This window comes from Arachis ipaensis, chromosome B10 (assembly GCF_000816755.2).
Source record: "Arachis ipaensis cultivar K30076 chromosome B10, Araip1.1, whole genome shotgun sequence".
In the NCBI taxonomy this organism is placed as follows: domain Eukaryota; kingdom Viridiplantae; phylum Streptophyta; class Magnoliopsida; order Fabales; family Fabaceae; genus Arachis; species Arachis ipaensis.
The window spans coordinates 130,970,265-130,987,013 of record NC_029794.2 but is presented as its reverse complement, the minus strand read 5'-3'; the positions used below and the strand labels follow the sequence as shown (position 1 = coordinate 130,987,013).

The following is a 16,749-nucleotide window of genomic DNA, read 5'->3' as shown; positions in this document are numbered from 1 at the left end:
TTATATTTTAATATATATATATATATATATATATATAATTTTACTTTCATAATTTACAATTTAATCAATCAACAATCAATCAAAAAATATAAAATATATTTTTCATCTTTTCTTTTCTTATTCTTTCATAATTTTATCATGGTATCAGAGCGATATGCTGGAGGTCGGAGAGGTCGGCCGGAATGACGAGAATGGAGTTACTCAGGTGTTGAGGAAGGTGATGTGGGATGAAGAGGTGATAGTGGGTTAGTGTCTATTGCAGAAAGAGGAGAGGTTATACGACTTGAAATAGATTTGGGGTCATGGATTCAAATTGGTTAGGACACGGCAGTGAGGAAGAAAGAGGGATTGTTGAAGAAAAGAAAGCATTGGATGGAAGTGGGTCAATGGGTATGGATGAGGGTCCAACTGGAAGAGTAACTGAATTTTGTTTTTGAGAAGGCGTGTTTGGCAATGTTGGGTTGAGTGTATGGAATTAGATATTTTTGGTAGCTAAGGGCAAGATTATTTCATAAAAAATAACATTTCTAGAAATCTCAATTCTTTTATCTTCTAAAACATAAACAACATATCCTTTAAAACCATGTTGAAAATCAATAAACACAGTTTTTTTTGCTCTTGGATCAAATTTTGATCTGTTTGTCATTAAGGTAGAAACAAAACATAAACATCCAAAAATTTTAACGTCATGATAATTTGGTGGATGATTAAATAAAATCTCAAATGGTATTTTAAAATTAATTGCGTATGATGGAACTCTATTAAGTAAATAACAGCATGTATAATAGCATAAGACCAAAAAGATGATGGTAAATTGGATTGAAACATAAGAACACGAGCTATATTCAAAATATGTTGATACTTGCATTCTACCCTTTCATTTTGTTGAGGAGTTTCAACACAACTACGTTGATGAATAATACCTTTTGAAACATAAAAATAATGTAAAATAAATTCTAGTCCATTATCGGAACGAATAACTTTGATTTTATAGTTGAATTTTATTTCAACTAAAGTAATAAAATTCTTTACATTATTATACACTTCTCCTTTTGATTTTAATAAAATAACCTAAGTAAAGCGACTAAAATCATCAACAATAATAAAAAAAATATTTATGATTATGAATAGAATTTTGTCGAAACGGACCCCAAATATCAAAATGTAATAAATCAAAACTTGCATTGACTTTATTAAAACTTTGAGAAAATAAAAGTTTCTTTTACTTACAAAGATGACAAACATCACAAGCCTCATTATGATGCATAGAAATAAAAGAAAAATATTTATATAAGTGATTAAGTCTTTGTGCCATGTATTTAAAGTTGTAATTAGTGGGGATTTGACGAAGTTTATGGAATGTGTAGTGGATGGATTTTTACAAAAATTGGGTTTAAGGACATATAATCCCTCTCTCATTCTGCCCAAATCAATCATCCTCAAATTGTTGTTCTGTAAAGTGCAAGAAGAAGATGAAAAAATGAGTACACATTTGAGTGCTGAAATACTTTTTGAGATAGAGATAATATTAAAGTTGAAATTAGATAAATAAAGAACATCATGAAGAACTAAAGATGGTAAAAATTGAACAATGCCTTTATAAAAAACAGTAATTTGAGAACCATTTGGTAAATGAACAATAATAAGAGAAATTTGTGTATAAGAAGTGAACCTAAGATAAATTTGATGCAATGTGATCTGTGGCACCAGAATCAATGATCAAAGTATTCAAGAATGAATCTCAATTTGAAAAATTATTAACAATAGAAAAAGTACTGAAAGAACAAAGATAATGAGTAATTGGACTTGATAAAGGCCCAAGTTGGTTTGAAGGACGAATGTCTTTATTGGAAGAAAGTATCATGAAAGAAAAGTGTTGGTCCCAAAAGACTTCTGATGAAGTTGCTGGTGTGCCTTTTCTCCTTGATCTAGAACAGAGCAGGGAGGCAGCTCGGCAATTCGAAGAAGATCGTTTTGAGCTAAATTGGAAGGTTGATTATTCACAGTGGAAGAGGAGGTTGAAGGGATTTTAGGATCTGAATTGGTTGGTTTATCCATCAATGTCAGCAAAGCTCAAGAGGACTGTGTATTGTCTTGATCTTTTGGAGGATTCTGGTTTATTAGGTGCTAAATCTGCCTGGATAGTACCACAAGACTATATTAAGACAAAAGTCCCCTGCTATCTGACCCTTTTGTATATCGCCGTTTGGTTGGGCGTCTTATCTATCTCATTACTACTCGACCAGACATCATGTATACCACTCAACAAATAAGTCAATTTATGGCATCTCCTACTAAATCTCATCTTCAAGCTGCCAAGCATGTGTGACGATATTTGAAAACTAGTCCCGGCAAAGGACTTCTTTTTCAAAGAGAATCATAAATTCAGTTTCTTGACTTTAGTGACTCTGATTGAATCGAATGTCCTGACACTCGACGATCTTTAACAGGCTATTGTTTCTTCTTAGGCAGTCTTTAGTCTCTTGGAAGACCAAAAAATAAATTACCGTTGCCTGTTCATCCACTTAAGCAGAATATCGTGCACTTGCCAACACAACTTATGAATTTCAATGGACACTAAATGTGTTACAATTTTTACGCATCTCTCCTATCCGCCCACCAGTTTTATATTGTGATAATCAGAGTGCTCTTCATATTGATGCTAACCCGATTTTTCATGAACGGGCCAAGTGTTCTATACGAGCAATAATACGAAGAAAAAAAAGTGTGTAGAATAATAATTTGAGAATGTGTTAGTTGTACCAATCTGTTCAAACCTAGAGGAAGGTTTTTATACACTTGGAATATTATTATACACTTATATTGCCCACTTTTGTTGAATAAAATGCAATTGCATGTTTAGATGAATCGTATGATGTTGGAATTTCTAATTTCTAAACATAAATAATCCATGACTCTGTGGGGACCCAATATGGGAGATGGGGTCTAATAAGATATAAATAAGAAGTTAAGAACAAATGGTTTAGTAATAATATTAACATCTACATGTTAACTAAACTCAATAAGAAATAAGAAAAAAAAAATTACAGACACTTGTTGTTCATGGGGTCAAATACTTTGTGAAGACCACCAACACATAATAATCCTCCTTTAGTGTACGTGTTAATTTCNNTATTTACATAAAAATTGCAAATTCGAATCTTTTTATCTTTAATAAAAGAAAAATTTTAAAATAACTTGCCACGTGGCTAATGCGTCCACGTAGCCATCTTTGATGGGTGTGGCGATGACAGCCCACCTCCTCTTGAAATTGAGGTGCATCACCGTTTGCCTTCGGCCCGGCTCCTTAAAATTTTATGCCCTCAGGCCTCAGTCGTATCAAAAATAATTCTATTCCAAACAATTCTACCATAGTACCAATGGTTCTGAAAATCGGACCGGACTGATCAGTCGAATTAGTTTAATTAGAAACCAACAATAAAAACGGTCCGATCCATTACTAATGACTGCTGGTTAGAAAATTGTTGAACCGAATGAAAACCAGTCGGTTGGATCATATTGATAACCGGCCGATTATATGAAAACTACACCGTTTTGTGTTTAAAAAAAAAAAAAAAAGAAAGACCAAACGTGCAAGGAGCTGAAGCCTAAGCCATTCGCCCATTCCATTCGGGAAACCATAGTTGTAAAACCGGACTGAACTAGCCGGTTCAACTAAAAAACCGATAAATCGATCATTTAGTTGGTTCGGTTGGTCATTCTGACCAAATAAGAAATAAAACCGGAAAAAACTGGTTTGAAACGTTCGGTTTTGACAAAAACCGGAGAACCGGCGGTTTTGTATAACCGGCCGGTTCGAGAATTTTTTCCCCTTTTCCAAAAAAAAAGAAAACACCGAACTAACCCCCTTCCCCCTAACCCTAATCCCCTAAATGGGCAAACGGCATTAACCCTCCTTCAATCTTTCTCACCTCATCTGCTCATCACAACGTAGTTGAAGAAAACCTCACCTCACATCAACTCACCGCGGGCCTGTCGTCTTCTTCATCTCGCCGGAAAATGGTGCGCCTCCAATGACATCTCAACCTCACCTCACCGTCGCGTTTTGGGTCGCAAGCCGTCCCCTTCGTCGCGGCTCCACGTCGTCGTCGTCGTCGTCGTCGCCGTCATCGCGTCCTCTCCGTCCTCTGCGTCCTCTCTCGGACTATCGGACAGGTTGGTGGTCTCCTCATTGCTCATTCTTCACTTCTCTGCGTTCTGCATTATCTCTGGTTTTTTAATTATTCTATTTATGATATATTTGTTAATTCTTGATTATGAAATTCTGTTTATTGGTGTTATATTTATGTTATATTTTTAGTTACTTCATTGTCTTGTTTCCCTGATATTTGTTTATGGTAATATTTTAAATATTTCTGAATCTTCTGCCATTGCAGTTTGTGCTTGTTTCGTTGGCTGGGTGGGGCGCATTCATCTATGGGAATTGCAAGTTCTTCACTAGAGGCAAGGGCAACAAAGAAGAGGTACATAATTTTACCTTCATTGGAAGTCCGAATTCAATTTTGTGACTACTTCTTACACTCTGAATTTGCGGGGCAATTTATCTTCTTCTCATGATTTTACTTGATAAAGTTTCTATGGTTGCTTTTACATTTAAATCTACAAAAACTTAATGAGAAATTATTTATCCTTCTAATTTATAAACAAAGAAACTAACGAGTGCTTTTTATGTTCTCACTATTTAGAAATCAGGAGAATATTTAGGAAGATGTTCACGAAGATATATTATTACTGAATTGTAATTGGCATGGTTTCTAAGTTTGGGTTCTCTTTCTTCAATTCATGAAATTACCAACCTAGTTTATGAGGTTCTGAATTTCAGTTAGATATGCTAAATGTGACTGGCATGATTAGGCTAAATGCATATTCTAGCATTCATATATCATTCACAAATTTTATTTTCGGATTTTCTGTGCATCATATCAACTTGCTTAGGACTCATCTTGTCATGTCTTGCTGCAGAAAGTTGGAGAAGCACCAAACAAGGCTTGAGGTTGTTACTCCATAGAAGCGATATACCAGTTGCTTAATAAGTTGCCCTACTTGGATTTAGTTATAGGTATTGTGTTATTTACCGTTATGGTATTTCTATTACCATGCAAATTATTATCAAAGGTTTTAGCATTTTGTAGATTAGAAGCTTGGCTGCTGGGTTTGAATTTTAACTTTGATTAAACTCTTTCATAACATGATATTCGTCAACCATATTCTATGCCCTTTGGTACATAGTACATACTGGTACATATGAGACGAATTTTTGTAAGTTGAAATTGATCAACCTTTGATATTATTTGTGATACACAACTAAACATATGTATTAACACTAGAATATGTTTAAATAAACATTTTATTATAATGAAAAAAGGGAAGTTACTTTTATATTTTTTTATTTACATAGAACCGGTTTTATCAGTTCAACCAGTGATTTATCGGTTGAACTGGTAAACCAATGAACCAGTAACATGACCGGTTTGATCACCGGTTCGGTTCTTACAACTATGCGTGAAACCCTCCCCCTTCCCCATCATTCATGAACGAGCCCTTTGAAGCAAAACCCTAGCCGCTTCTTCCTCAGGTTCCTTGCCACCGTCGTCCCCAGGTTCTCCCTTCTCGGCGCCTCCGCTTCTTCCTCTTCCCCAGGTCCAGAACCCAGGTAGCTCGGCACGTCGTCCACTGGCTTCTCTCTTCGTGGCTTGGAGGTTGGAGCAGCTTGCCGTTTGCCGTGGTTGCCGTCTGTGTCTCCGTCGAAGGTGAGTGGCCGTGCTTTGCTTCTTCCTTTTATGGGGCGTTGAATGAACCAGTTCCAACTTTCTCTATTGGAGAATGGTTCAATATCCAGAAACTCATGAATGCAAATGCGTACACGTAGCCATCCTCGATGGGTGTGGCCGTAACAGCCCACCTCCTCTTGGAACTAAGGTGCATCACCATTTGCCTTCGCCCGACTCCTGAAAGTTTTATGCCCTCAGCCTGATCCAAAATAATCCTATTCCAAACAACTCTCTTTTACCGGCTGCTCGGCCTTTTTGTTCTCCAAAACCAGTGTAGCGTAAGTAGTGATAACCAAATCGTTAGCCATCAACTTCTCCGCAGTTTTTGCCCTTTTATTACCATAGTACCTCAAATAAGACAGTGAATCTGGAAAAATGTGATCCTCCGATTGTGATCCAAGTTGACACCACCGACACGTTACCTTTATCAAGCGCCACAGGAGACGTTACCTTTATCAAGCGCCACAAGAGAGAGCAAAGTGAGAGTCTTTCCGAGCCCCGTTTCATCAGCCAAGATCCGCCACAGGAGACGTTACCTTTATCAAGCGCCACAAGAGAGAGCAAAGTGAGTGTCTTTCAGCCCCGTTTCATCAGCCAAGATCCCTCTCTTCCAAGGTTCTGGCTTTGCAGACCTACTCTTTTTTGTTAAGAGATTCAAAAACTTCCCTGCTTTCTCCGCCCAGAGAGGAAAGCGAGGAGCTTCCGCCGTTTTGGGTGGAAAGCAGGGGAGAGTTTTTGAACCTTTTAACAAAAAAGAGTAGGTCTGCAAAGCCAGAACCTTGGAAGAGAGGGATCTTGGCTGATGAAACAGGGCTCGGAAAGACTCTCACTTTGCTCTCTCTTTGTGGCGCTTGATAAAGGTAACGGTGTCCAGTGTCGGTGGTGTCGACTTGGATTTCACAATTGGAGGATCACATTTTTTCAGATTCATTGTCTTATTTGAGGTACTATGATAACAAAAGGGTAAGGGCTCCTGAGGAGTTGATGGCTAACGATTTGGTTAACATTACTTAAGCTACACTGGTTTTGGAGAACAAAGGGGCCGAGCAGCCGGTAAAAGAGAGTTGTTTGGAATAGGATTATTTTGGATCAGGTTGAGGGCATAAAACTTTCAGGAGCCGGGCGAAGGCAAATGGTGATGCACCACAATTCCAAGAGGAGGTGGACTGTCACGGCCATATCCATCGAGGATGGCTACGTGGACGCATTTGCATTCATGAGTTTCCTGGATTTTGAACCATTCTCCAATAGAGAAAGTTGGAACTGGTTCATTCAGCGCCCTATAAATCAAGGCCTCGACAGCTGCCACAAGCGACTCGAGGTATGAGTCTTTCTTTAATTCTTATATTTTGGAATTCAGATACCACTGAATTGTGTTGCATTGTTGTGATCAAAGCTTTCTGTTTCATTACATTAGTCATTAGCCTAAGCTGAATTCAGCACATTACATGTATTTTAAGCCTGTTCCACACATTACTTGAGACTAAAGAGTTAAGATTGTATTGCTGTGAAGAATTTGGTCAAATCTGTGAAATATTGTCCTTCCATTTTTCTTATTTCTTTGTGTAGTTGTGTTGAATGTTCTCTGGCGTTTGGCTGAATGATCTTAGGTGTTTTGGGTTTTTGTTTCTTGTATAAGTGGTTTCGGTCTTTCAGATTGTTTTACCAACTTGTTTTTCATCAGGTATTGATGAAGGCAATTTTGTTAAGAAGAACAAAAGACAATGAAATGTTAGGGGTGCTACCAAAAATATTGAGACTCTATATGTTGAACTTAATGAAGAAGAACGTAAAGTGTATAATTGGATAAAAGGTGAAGTGATGCTTTTAATGAGGAAGGATACCAAAAGAGTTAAGTTTCCTGCTGTACTAAGTACCATTTTGCATCTTTGCCAAGTCTGTGTGATGTAGCATTGTGCCCCAGTGATCTCGCAAACACATTCCGATTAACTCTTGAAGGTATATACTCTCCTTGTCACACAGTAGACAGTAGATATTTACTTAGTAGATTCCTATATTCAATTTATCAATGTTTTTCATGTTTTCTCTTTCTGTTCCATAATCCATAATTCCATGTGACTGCTTCAAGGTCGTCGCTTACTTTATTACAGTAAATTTACATCCTTCTCATGAAATGGAAGTGTAAACCTGAGAACAGGATTTTCACAAAATTTTAACGCATGATGCTGAAACTTTGGATCCTTAAATTTAAAGAGACACCAAACTTACCACTGTAGACTGAGTCATAATTCCCGAAAATTACTGGCACTTCTTTGGATTAGTGCAGTATTAGAATCAGAATGTTCAACATAATTTAGTGTCTGATGTACAATTAATTTCTTTTTATCAAATTCCAGAGTGCTCAGTGTCTTGAATCTTGCAATATGGATGAATTCGTTTTAATCTCCCTTAAAACATTTTAAAGAATATACACAGTTCTTTTCGGCTCCTGGTTTCACAATATGAATGATGTCTTGGTATGTTGATTCAGATAGAAATATCTATTTTCTGTGATAACTGTGAAGAGGTAAAAATGACATTTAGTATATTCTACTAACCATACTGTTTTTGAGCAGATGTTTCCAATAACCCACGGTTGTTGCGAAGGTTAGTTGAAACGCTGCAAGAATGTGAAGCTTATGAGTGCCCAATTTGCTCTTCTCCTTCAGCAAACATCGTTATCACCTGCTGTAGTCACATCTTCTGCCGAGTCTGTATTCTGAGAATTATACAATCCAGCGGATCCCCTCATTGTCCTCTTTGCCGTAGAGCTCTATCTGAATCTGACTTGTTCTCAGCCCCAATCGAGCCTTCTAGAGCTGATAGTACCTCTACATCCTCATCATCGGATAAAGAGTTATCTTCCAAAACATCTGCGTTGATAAAATTTCTCAAAGAATCAAGAGAACAGAAGCCAACAGCAAAATCGGTTGTGTTTTCACAATTTCGCAAGGTGTTAGTGTTATTGAAAGTGACGTTGAAGGAGGCTGGTTTCAAGACTTTGCGCATTGATGGCTTGATGACGGCTGAACAGAGGGCTGGTGTTATTGATCAATTTCAAGACACTAAAGAAAATGGACCGACTGTTCTGCTTGCAGGCCTTAGGGTTTCAGGTGCAGATGTAAATCTCACAGCCGCCACCACGGTGTATTTCATGGAGCCATGGTGGAATGCGGCTGTCAAGGAACAGGCAATGGATCGCGTCCATTGCATCGGAAAGAAAGAGGCTGTGAGGATTGTTAGATTGGTTGTTTGGGACAGCATTGAGGAAAAGATGCTGATGTTGCAGGAGGAGAAGAGGGGAAGTCATTCTGGTAGCCTGAAGTATAAAGATCTGAAGTATAAAGATCTAAATTTCCTTATGTCCATAGAATGATGGTTCCATTGCTCCAATTTTGAATGAGTTGCTTGCATGTGTAAATTTTAGGTTTAATCAGTTTGTGAGGACCTTTAATTTGATAGAAATAGTATATAGAAATATTGGCTTTACTTGATGTAGATTCCTAAACAGGTAGGGTATACCAATTCCATTTGTTCCTCTAAAACGATGTAGTTATCAAATATCTGTTACTAAACAGTTGGATTAATCTTAGCTGGTGATGCTGGTGGTTTACTAAATAGTAAATAGAATGATGGAATTGAACTTTATCAAAGTCTGTCCTTTTGTGTTAAATCTATGGGCATAATTTGCCAAAAAAAAAAAAGGTGTTGCTTCGCCAGATCAGGTTTTTTTATGCAGTGTATTTTACTTGCATCGCCTTATTCATGCAATCTCTATTCTTTTTGGTTAATTGGATTCTCAAGTTATATTAAATATAATAAGTTAACAACCCTTGTTTAAGATTTTTTGAGTTAGCAAAGCACTAATGATGGTTGCTAGGTGCTTGTTCAATTGCAGGATTGTGTGTTAAATTTTGTATCCACTTTTATGTTATGGGATTCTCAACTGCATTAATTGGTTATTTTTTTTGTTTTGGTTGTTGGTGTTATAGATCTATTGAGAAAAAGAAAATGCTATGACTTGCCATTTATGATATATGAGAATTGCTTTTGAAAATAAATTTCTAAAAATAATATTTTAGCTACTTTAAATACAAATAAGATTTTGTAGACAAATGACAAAAAAAGGAAAGGTATCCTTCACATGACAAATGCATTTACTCCATCAGATTAATTCGTAAGTTTCATTTTAATCTATATACTTGAAGGAAAAGCCGAAAAGGAACTATTATTATTTACTTCAATATTTTATCAATTTAAGACCACTCCTTAATCGTAACACTTCAACTGCATTCCTATTAAAAATTAGAGATAATATTCAATTTGGTCCTTGAATTTGTATACAAGTCTTAATTTAGTCTATAAAATTTCAATTGTCTTTATTTAGTCCTCAAATTTTGCGAACATAACTTAGGTTAGTCTTTGAAACAATTTTTTACGTATAGACATTAATAGAATGCTGTCATAGATAGGCGAACGCCACGTTAGACTGTAAAATGATGTCGTTTTGATTTTGACATTCAAATAATCCAAAAACAACATCATAAGTGGTGTTTATTGAAACTTTACCTAACAAAATAAATGATGCTACATCATTTTTGAGTTATTTAAATGCCAAAACAAAAACTATATCATTTTACAAGTTTTAGTGTGGCATTTGATTGTTCATTTCAACGCTCCATTAATGTTTTTGAACTAAAAATCATCACAGGGATTAATGTGAGGCACGTTTATAAAATTTGCGAACTAAATAGAGGTAATTAAAACTCCAGGGACTAAATTGAGACTCGCGTGCAAGTTCAGGGACTAAATTGAGTATTAACTCTAAAAATTAATTAGAATAAAACTCTACATCCAATTAAAATTCTTATCTAAGTCTATTCAAGTTATTGTAACAACTTTTTAAATCACGCGCTACTTCTCTTTCTCCTCCTCCTCCTCCTCGTTTTTCTTCTCCTTCTTCTAACGCGCAGATTCTTCTTCTTCCCTTCTTCTTCTCCTCCTCTTTCTTCTTCTTCTTCTTCCAACGAAACACATGCAGATTTCTTCTTCTTCTTCCAAATTTGCACACGTAGGTTTTTCTTCTTCTCCTCCTCTTAGAGATTATCAATTCAATTCAATTAAAAACACCTACGTCTATTAAATTCAAAACAATTTAATTCAAGTAATAATGAACCGAACATGTTATTAAGGTGAAACAATTATATAATAATAAATGAATGGAACATTATCCATTATATAAAATCAAATTAAAAACAACTTTCTGCATAATGAACCGAATACGTTATTAAGGTGAAACAGTTGTATAGTACTAAATGAACGGAACATTATCAATTATATAAAATCAAATTCAAAATACTTGTGCCTACAATTTAGAGATTATCAATTCAATTCAGAACACCTGCGTCCATTCAATTCAATTCATAATGAACTGAACATGTTATTAAGGTGAAACAATTGTATAGTACTAAATGAACAGAACATTATCCATTATATAAAATCAAATTCAAAACACTTGTGCTTACAATTTAGAGATTATCAATTCAATTCAATTCAATTAAAAAAATAATCTATTGGCAAAATGTTAGTGTTGTTGGTGATGACGATAACGAAAGAGGGGAAGAAAAAGAGAAAGAGGAGGAGAAGCAGAAGAAAAATCTGCGTGCACGAAGAAGAAGAAAAAGCGTGTGTAATGATGCTCTTTTAATGAGAGTGATTTTTGTTGGTATTGGACCTACTTGAATAAATTTAAATGACAAAATACTTAAATGTGTAGCAATTCTGTAAAAATTAACATATAAAAAGAAAATCATTTAAATATTATATTAAAAGATTAAGATTATAATAGATTATTATTATTTTTTTACTTTTTATTTAGATATTAATTCAGATATTAAATTTATTATTATTTTTTTTATTCTCTTATTCTATGTGTTTATTTTCATAAATCTTATTAAATTAAACAAGGTACTGTATATCTTCTTTTTATTCCTCTTTCATATACACATAAAATTTATTAAATTATTTTTCTTCCGTCTAATAATTTTATTTATCTTCTATCTATATTTCTTTTCTTCAATATTTTATTAGTTTTTATTTTTCTAAATTTTACTTTAACTTATGTATTTGTTCTTATTACACCTAACATTTTTTATTTATGTGTAATATACATTCTTATATATGTTATAGAAATATGATTTGATTCTATTAACTTACCAATTTTTTTAAAAAAATCTAAAGCTAAAGTACAAAAATATATTTATAGATATTTTGCCTTTTTAACTAAAAAATATAATATTTTTTGTCATATTTGTTGAAATCCTAAGTTAATTTTATCATCCAATGATCACATTAATATAATCTAATTCAATAAAATTATTTATCATCATTTGATTGAATGCAAATTCTATTTTATATGAAAATTTTAGGGTTTCTCAACCTCAAAATCTTCCATGTTAAATCATTAAAAAATATAACTGAGAGAGCGAAAGCGTCCCTTCATTCGAGAGCATGATTGAGATTAGAGAGCTTGGCTCTTGTGATTTTTTTTATCTTCGTCAACCAAAATATTCTGCATCTTTGATAGGGCTGAATCACAACTCCACTGTGAGAAAAGAGCTACGGAGGCGGATTTGATGTGTTGGGGACCAAAATTCTGAAGTCATTATTTATATTTGAGTGTGACACTTATTAAACCCTAAAATACAAATAAAATAGAATCTCTGGTTTTAATCTCATTTATCTAAATAAAAAGTAATAATTACTTATTTAATTAAATATTTATGACAATAAATAAAATCACTGTTATATAAGTTATTTAATGTGAAATTACTTAATTTGTGATTATAATTAATATATGTATTGCCTATAAATATATTAAGAAATAATAATTTCTTATAAATCTTCCAATTGGACTATACATATATATTTTTCTGAGATAATCACATCTTATAAACTTTATGTGCACATCTGAATGTTATTTTTCTGATTATTTTAATAATCTGGTCTGTCTCATATATTAATTAGTTATGAAATTATCACAACTTTTATCACATTAGTGTCGCAACGAAACCATGATGATCGCCATACTAAAATACTCAACCATATAGATCAAATTTGGATGAGAAAATTCAGAAATTACATGCAAAAATGATCTCATGCATGCCTATTTTCAATTGGTCCAACTTGAATAAAAATTCTATTTTATTCGATGACAGAGTTACATAAAATTGCAACGACAATGCACAGACTCATAACGACGGCGGCTAAGTGATAAATCTGTAGAAGAAGAAGAGAAGAACTTAACAGACAATGTGAGAGGATGATCGCCATAATAAAATATTCAACCACATGGATCAAATTTGGAGAGAAAATTTAGAAATCACATGCAAAAATGATTTCATGCATGTCTAGCTATTTTCAATTGGTCCAACTTGAATAAAAATTTTATTTTATTCGGTGACAGACTCAGATGAAACTGCAACGGCAATGCCCGGGCTCATAGCGACAGCGACTAAGTAATGAGTCTGTGGAAGAAGAAGAGAAGAACTTAACAGACTCACAATGAGAGAAAGCCTAGAGAAAAGGAACTCGGCATGAGAAAGGTGGCGACGGACTCAACAGCGACGGTAACGGGATAAGCAGCGACGGCGACATGAGTTGTGAAGGGTGAAGGGGTAGGTGGTGATGGGCTCAGCAACCACGATGACGAGAGCTATGAGATTTTTTGTAAAGCCGAGAAGAAGAAAACTCTGGGTGAGGATGGCTGGATTTCTCTAGCATGCTGTAAATCATTGAAGCTGTGATGTGAGGCAAATTCTAATTCCTAAAAAGTGTTTATATGTATATATCCAGGGGTATACCCTAAACCCAACTATGTCCTGTCCCGAGCAAAATCTGCCCCGACTCGGATCAAGTTATTACCCTCCCCAACTAGGTATGGATGGGTCGGATACCCCCATATTCGGGTACTCCTGCCAAATCTAACCGCGTATTGATGCTCTATTTATTAAGGGTTTACTGCTAGCTAATGAATTATTACACATACAAAGCGAGATTTTAACTCCTAATAGTTGTTTAATATTTTAATTATGACTTTATAAAATATTTATAATAATTATTATTATATATTTAATTTAATTTTTTAATAAATTTTTTTATATAATTTTATAAATTACTATGTACAGGATACAGGAACATACATTAGTATTACTAAATTTATAACAAAAATGTGTCACATGTCATTTTCTCATTGCAATTGAAATTAAATATTTTCCTCTAAAATTAAAGAGTTTTTCCCTTTCTCCTTTTATCTATCTCTCCTATTTCTTCCTTCACTCTATCCCTCTTATATATCATTATCAATGACTAATTACAAATTTGACAATCAAAATATACAACATAATATTCTCTAATTGCATGCAAATTAAATTAAAAATAAACTTTAAATATAGCTATATTATATATTATATTTATATATTACTAACTAATTTAATAACCAAAATGTGTCGTATGACACTCTTATTAAAATTGAGAGAAAATATTTTTTTTTCAAAATTAGTAAACCTCCTTCTTACATTCTCTTATTTACCTCTTTCTTTTTTTTTTTCCTATTTTTCTCTATCCTTCTCATTCTATATATAATTTATAATTTATATTTTTAGTAATTTGACAAATCAAAATGTGTCACCAGATATTTTTCATTATAATTAAAATAAAAATTTTTTCTTAACTTCCAAAATTATCAAACTCCCTCTCTCATTCTTCTTCTTTATCTTTCTCTCTTTTCTCTCATTTTCTATTTTTCTCTACCTTTCTGTTATACAAAAAATAAAATTAACAACATAATATAATTCAAATAAAAAATATTATTATATACATATTTTTTATTTAGTTTTAAATTTTTACTGTTTATTTTTTTAATCTATATTTTTATTTTTTTTCTTTTAAATATATATTAAATATAATTTAGAGAGAATACTAATGTTATGATAAAAGTTAAAATATTTATCAAGCATTATGATATAATTAATGTATATAAAGAATGTATACATCACAAGAATCCACCACCATATTTTTATACGCCAAATTAGTTATATATTATGAGATCAAATTTTTTGTTGTTCCTCAATAATTCAGTGGTAGAGCAGTCAGTTGTTAATTGACATTTTTTATGCACCCAACTCATTATTGTACTAGGTCTCCACCCTTTAATCTATTCTTTCATTCCTTCGATTCAATTTCTTCGTCTTACCTCCATCAAATTTCTCACTACTCTCACTAAATTTCTTTCAATCTTTCTCTATTTTTCTTTTATTGTCATCACATTTATTACTTGTTTGAGCGCCATTATTTTAATAAAAAAAAATCTTTTTTCAATAAATTTTTTTTTAGTTTGACAAATTTCTAGTAGTAAAAATAAAAGCACCAGAAAAATAAAAAAAACATCTTTTTTGAGAAGCTGTAATTTATATTTTTTTTAAAAGATTTTTTTCTCTTAAAAAAGATGTTTTTCATGTAATAAATAAATAAAAAGTACTTTTATATTGTTATACCCAAACATAATTAATAAATAAAAAGATCTTTTTGCATGAGATACCCAAATATAAAATTACTTCTACTTTTTCATAAGATCTTTTAAAAAAATATAACTCGAAAAAAGATCTTTTCTTAAAAACTCACAGAAACAAGCTCTTATTCTTTGTGTATTTTTCTATTTTTTTCTTATATAATAAATTTGAAATTCTAATGTGTATATTTTAATTCACTTATTTTGATCACTTGTTCTCTTCACATACATTTTTTATTTACTCTCTTTTATTTTATTTTATTTTTTGTTATAATAATTTGACAATAAATTCAAACATGGTAAAATAAATTTATAATTAAACCGTTCTCATTAGAACGGCAATTTTTCTTTTCTTGAAAATTGAATTTCACATACTATATATAAGCTATTGAAAAAAAATGGATTTTTTGAACTACCCTTTAAATGAGAAAACAGAATTATTGTTTTCGATTTTGTTTTTCATGAAAATTATACATGAATGATGAAACATCTCTTTTACATAGATTTTTAATCTGATTATAACACAAATTTGAAGATTTTTTTACATGTTAATTGATACGTGACATACTAAATGTTACTGACCTAACACGTCAATCAATTATCTTGTGATACGTGATATTAACTTACTACGTTATTATGTCACGTGATAGTTAACGTGACACGTCATTATCTAGCTAACAGAAGAACTAATTTGACTTACGTGTTATCTTTCAAAAACTAATATGACTAAAAAATTTTTAAAGACTAATTTAAAAAATAAATAATCTTTCAAAAGACGAATTTTACTATTAACTCTATTAACTAAACTCAATAAAAAATAAGAAAAAAAAAAGTACAAACACTTGGCTGTTCATCGGGTCAAATACTTTGTGAAGACCACCAACATATAATAATCCTCGTATATTAATTTCTAAATTTAATTAATTAATTATGATTTTTTATAATTATTTATTTTAGAGAAACATTTAATTTCTTGAAAATTTAAAAATACATTTAAATTTTTAATATTTTTAAAATTTAGACATATTGATTCTTTCACTTGGGTCTATTAGATTCAACAAAAAAATCAAGCGCTATTTCTGTTGTACTGACCTGATTGATACAAATGTACACGTGAGAGAGTTTTTAAAATTGAACAAATGAGACTTTTTAGGAATTGATATGTCCAGATTTTGAAGAGGTCATGGATTTAAAGATTTAATTATTCTGTTAATCCTATAGTTTTGCGAAATTTTCAATTAGGTTTCTATACTTTTTTTCTTTTTAATTGAGACCTTGCACCAATTTTTTTTCAATTAAGTCCTTTTTAAGCAGTAATTAGCTTAATTTGATAGGAACTCAACTAACAAAAAAAATTAGTATAGAGACCCAAATAAAAAAAAATATAAA

At 32.6% G+C, this 16,749-nt stretch overlaps 1 protein-coding gene and 1 long non-coding RNA gene across 2 annotated transcripts; both read left to right on the top strand.

Annotated features, from left to right (window-relative positions):
* On the top strand, positions 3,859 to 5,975 carry LOC110267688. Its single transcript, XR_002355569.1, has 4 exons — positions 3,859 to 4,176; positions 4,398 to 4,484; positions 4,984 to 5,080; positions 5,597 to 5,975. It is a non-coding gene; the product is annotated as an uncharacterized LOC110267688 (long non-coding RNA).
* LOC107621316 (putative SWI/SNF-related matrix-associated actin-dependent regulator of chromatin subfamily A member 3-like 1) lies at positions 6,925 to 9,440 on the top strand. Its single transcript, XM_021114716.1, has 4 exons — positions 6,925 to 7,113; positions 7,449 to 7,476; positions 7,650 to 7,751; positions 8,369 to 9,440. The coding sequence occupies exons 1-4, from the start codon at positions 6,925 to 6,927 to the stop codon at positions 9,166 to 9,168; spliced, it is 1,119 nt and encodes a 372-aa protein (XP_020970375.1). The 3' UTR covers positions 9,169 to 9,440.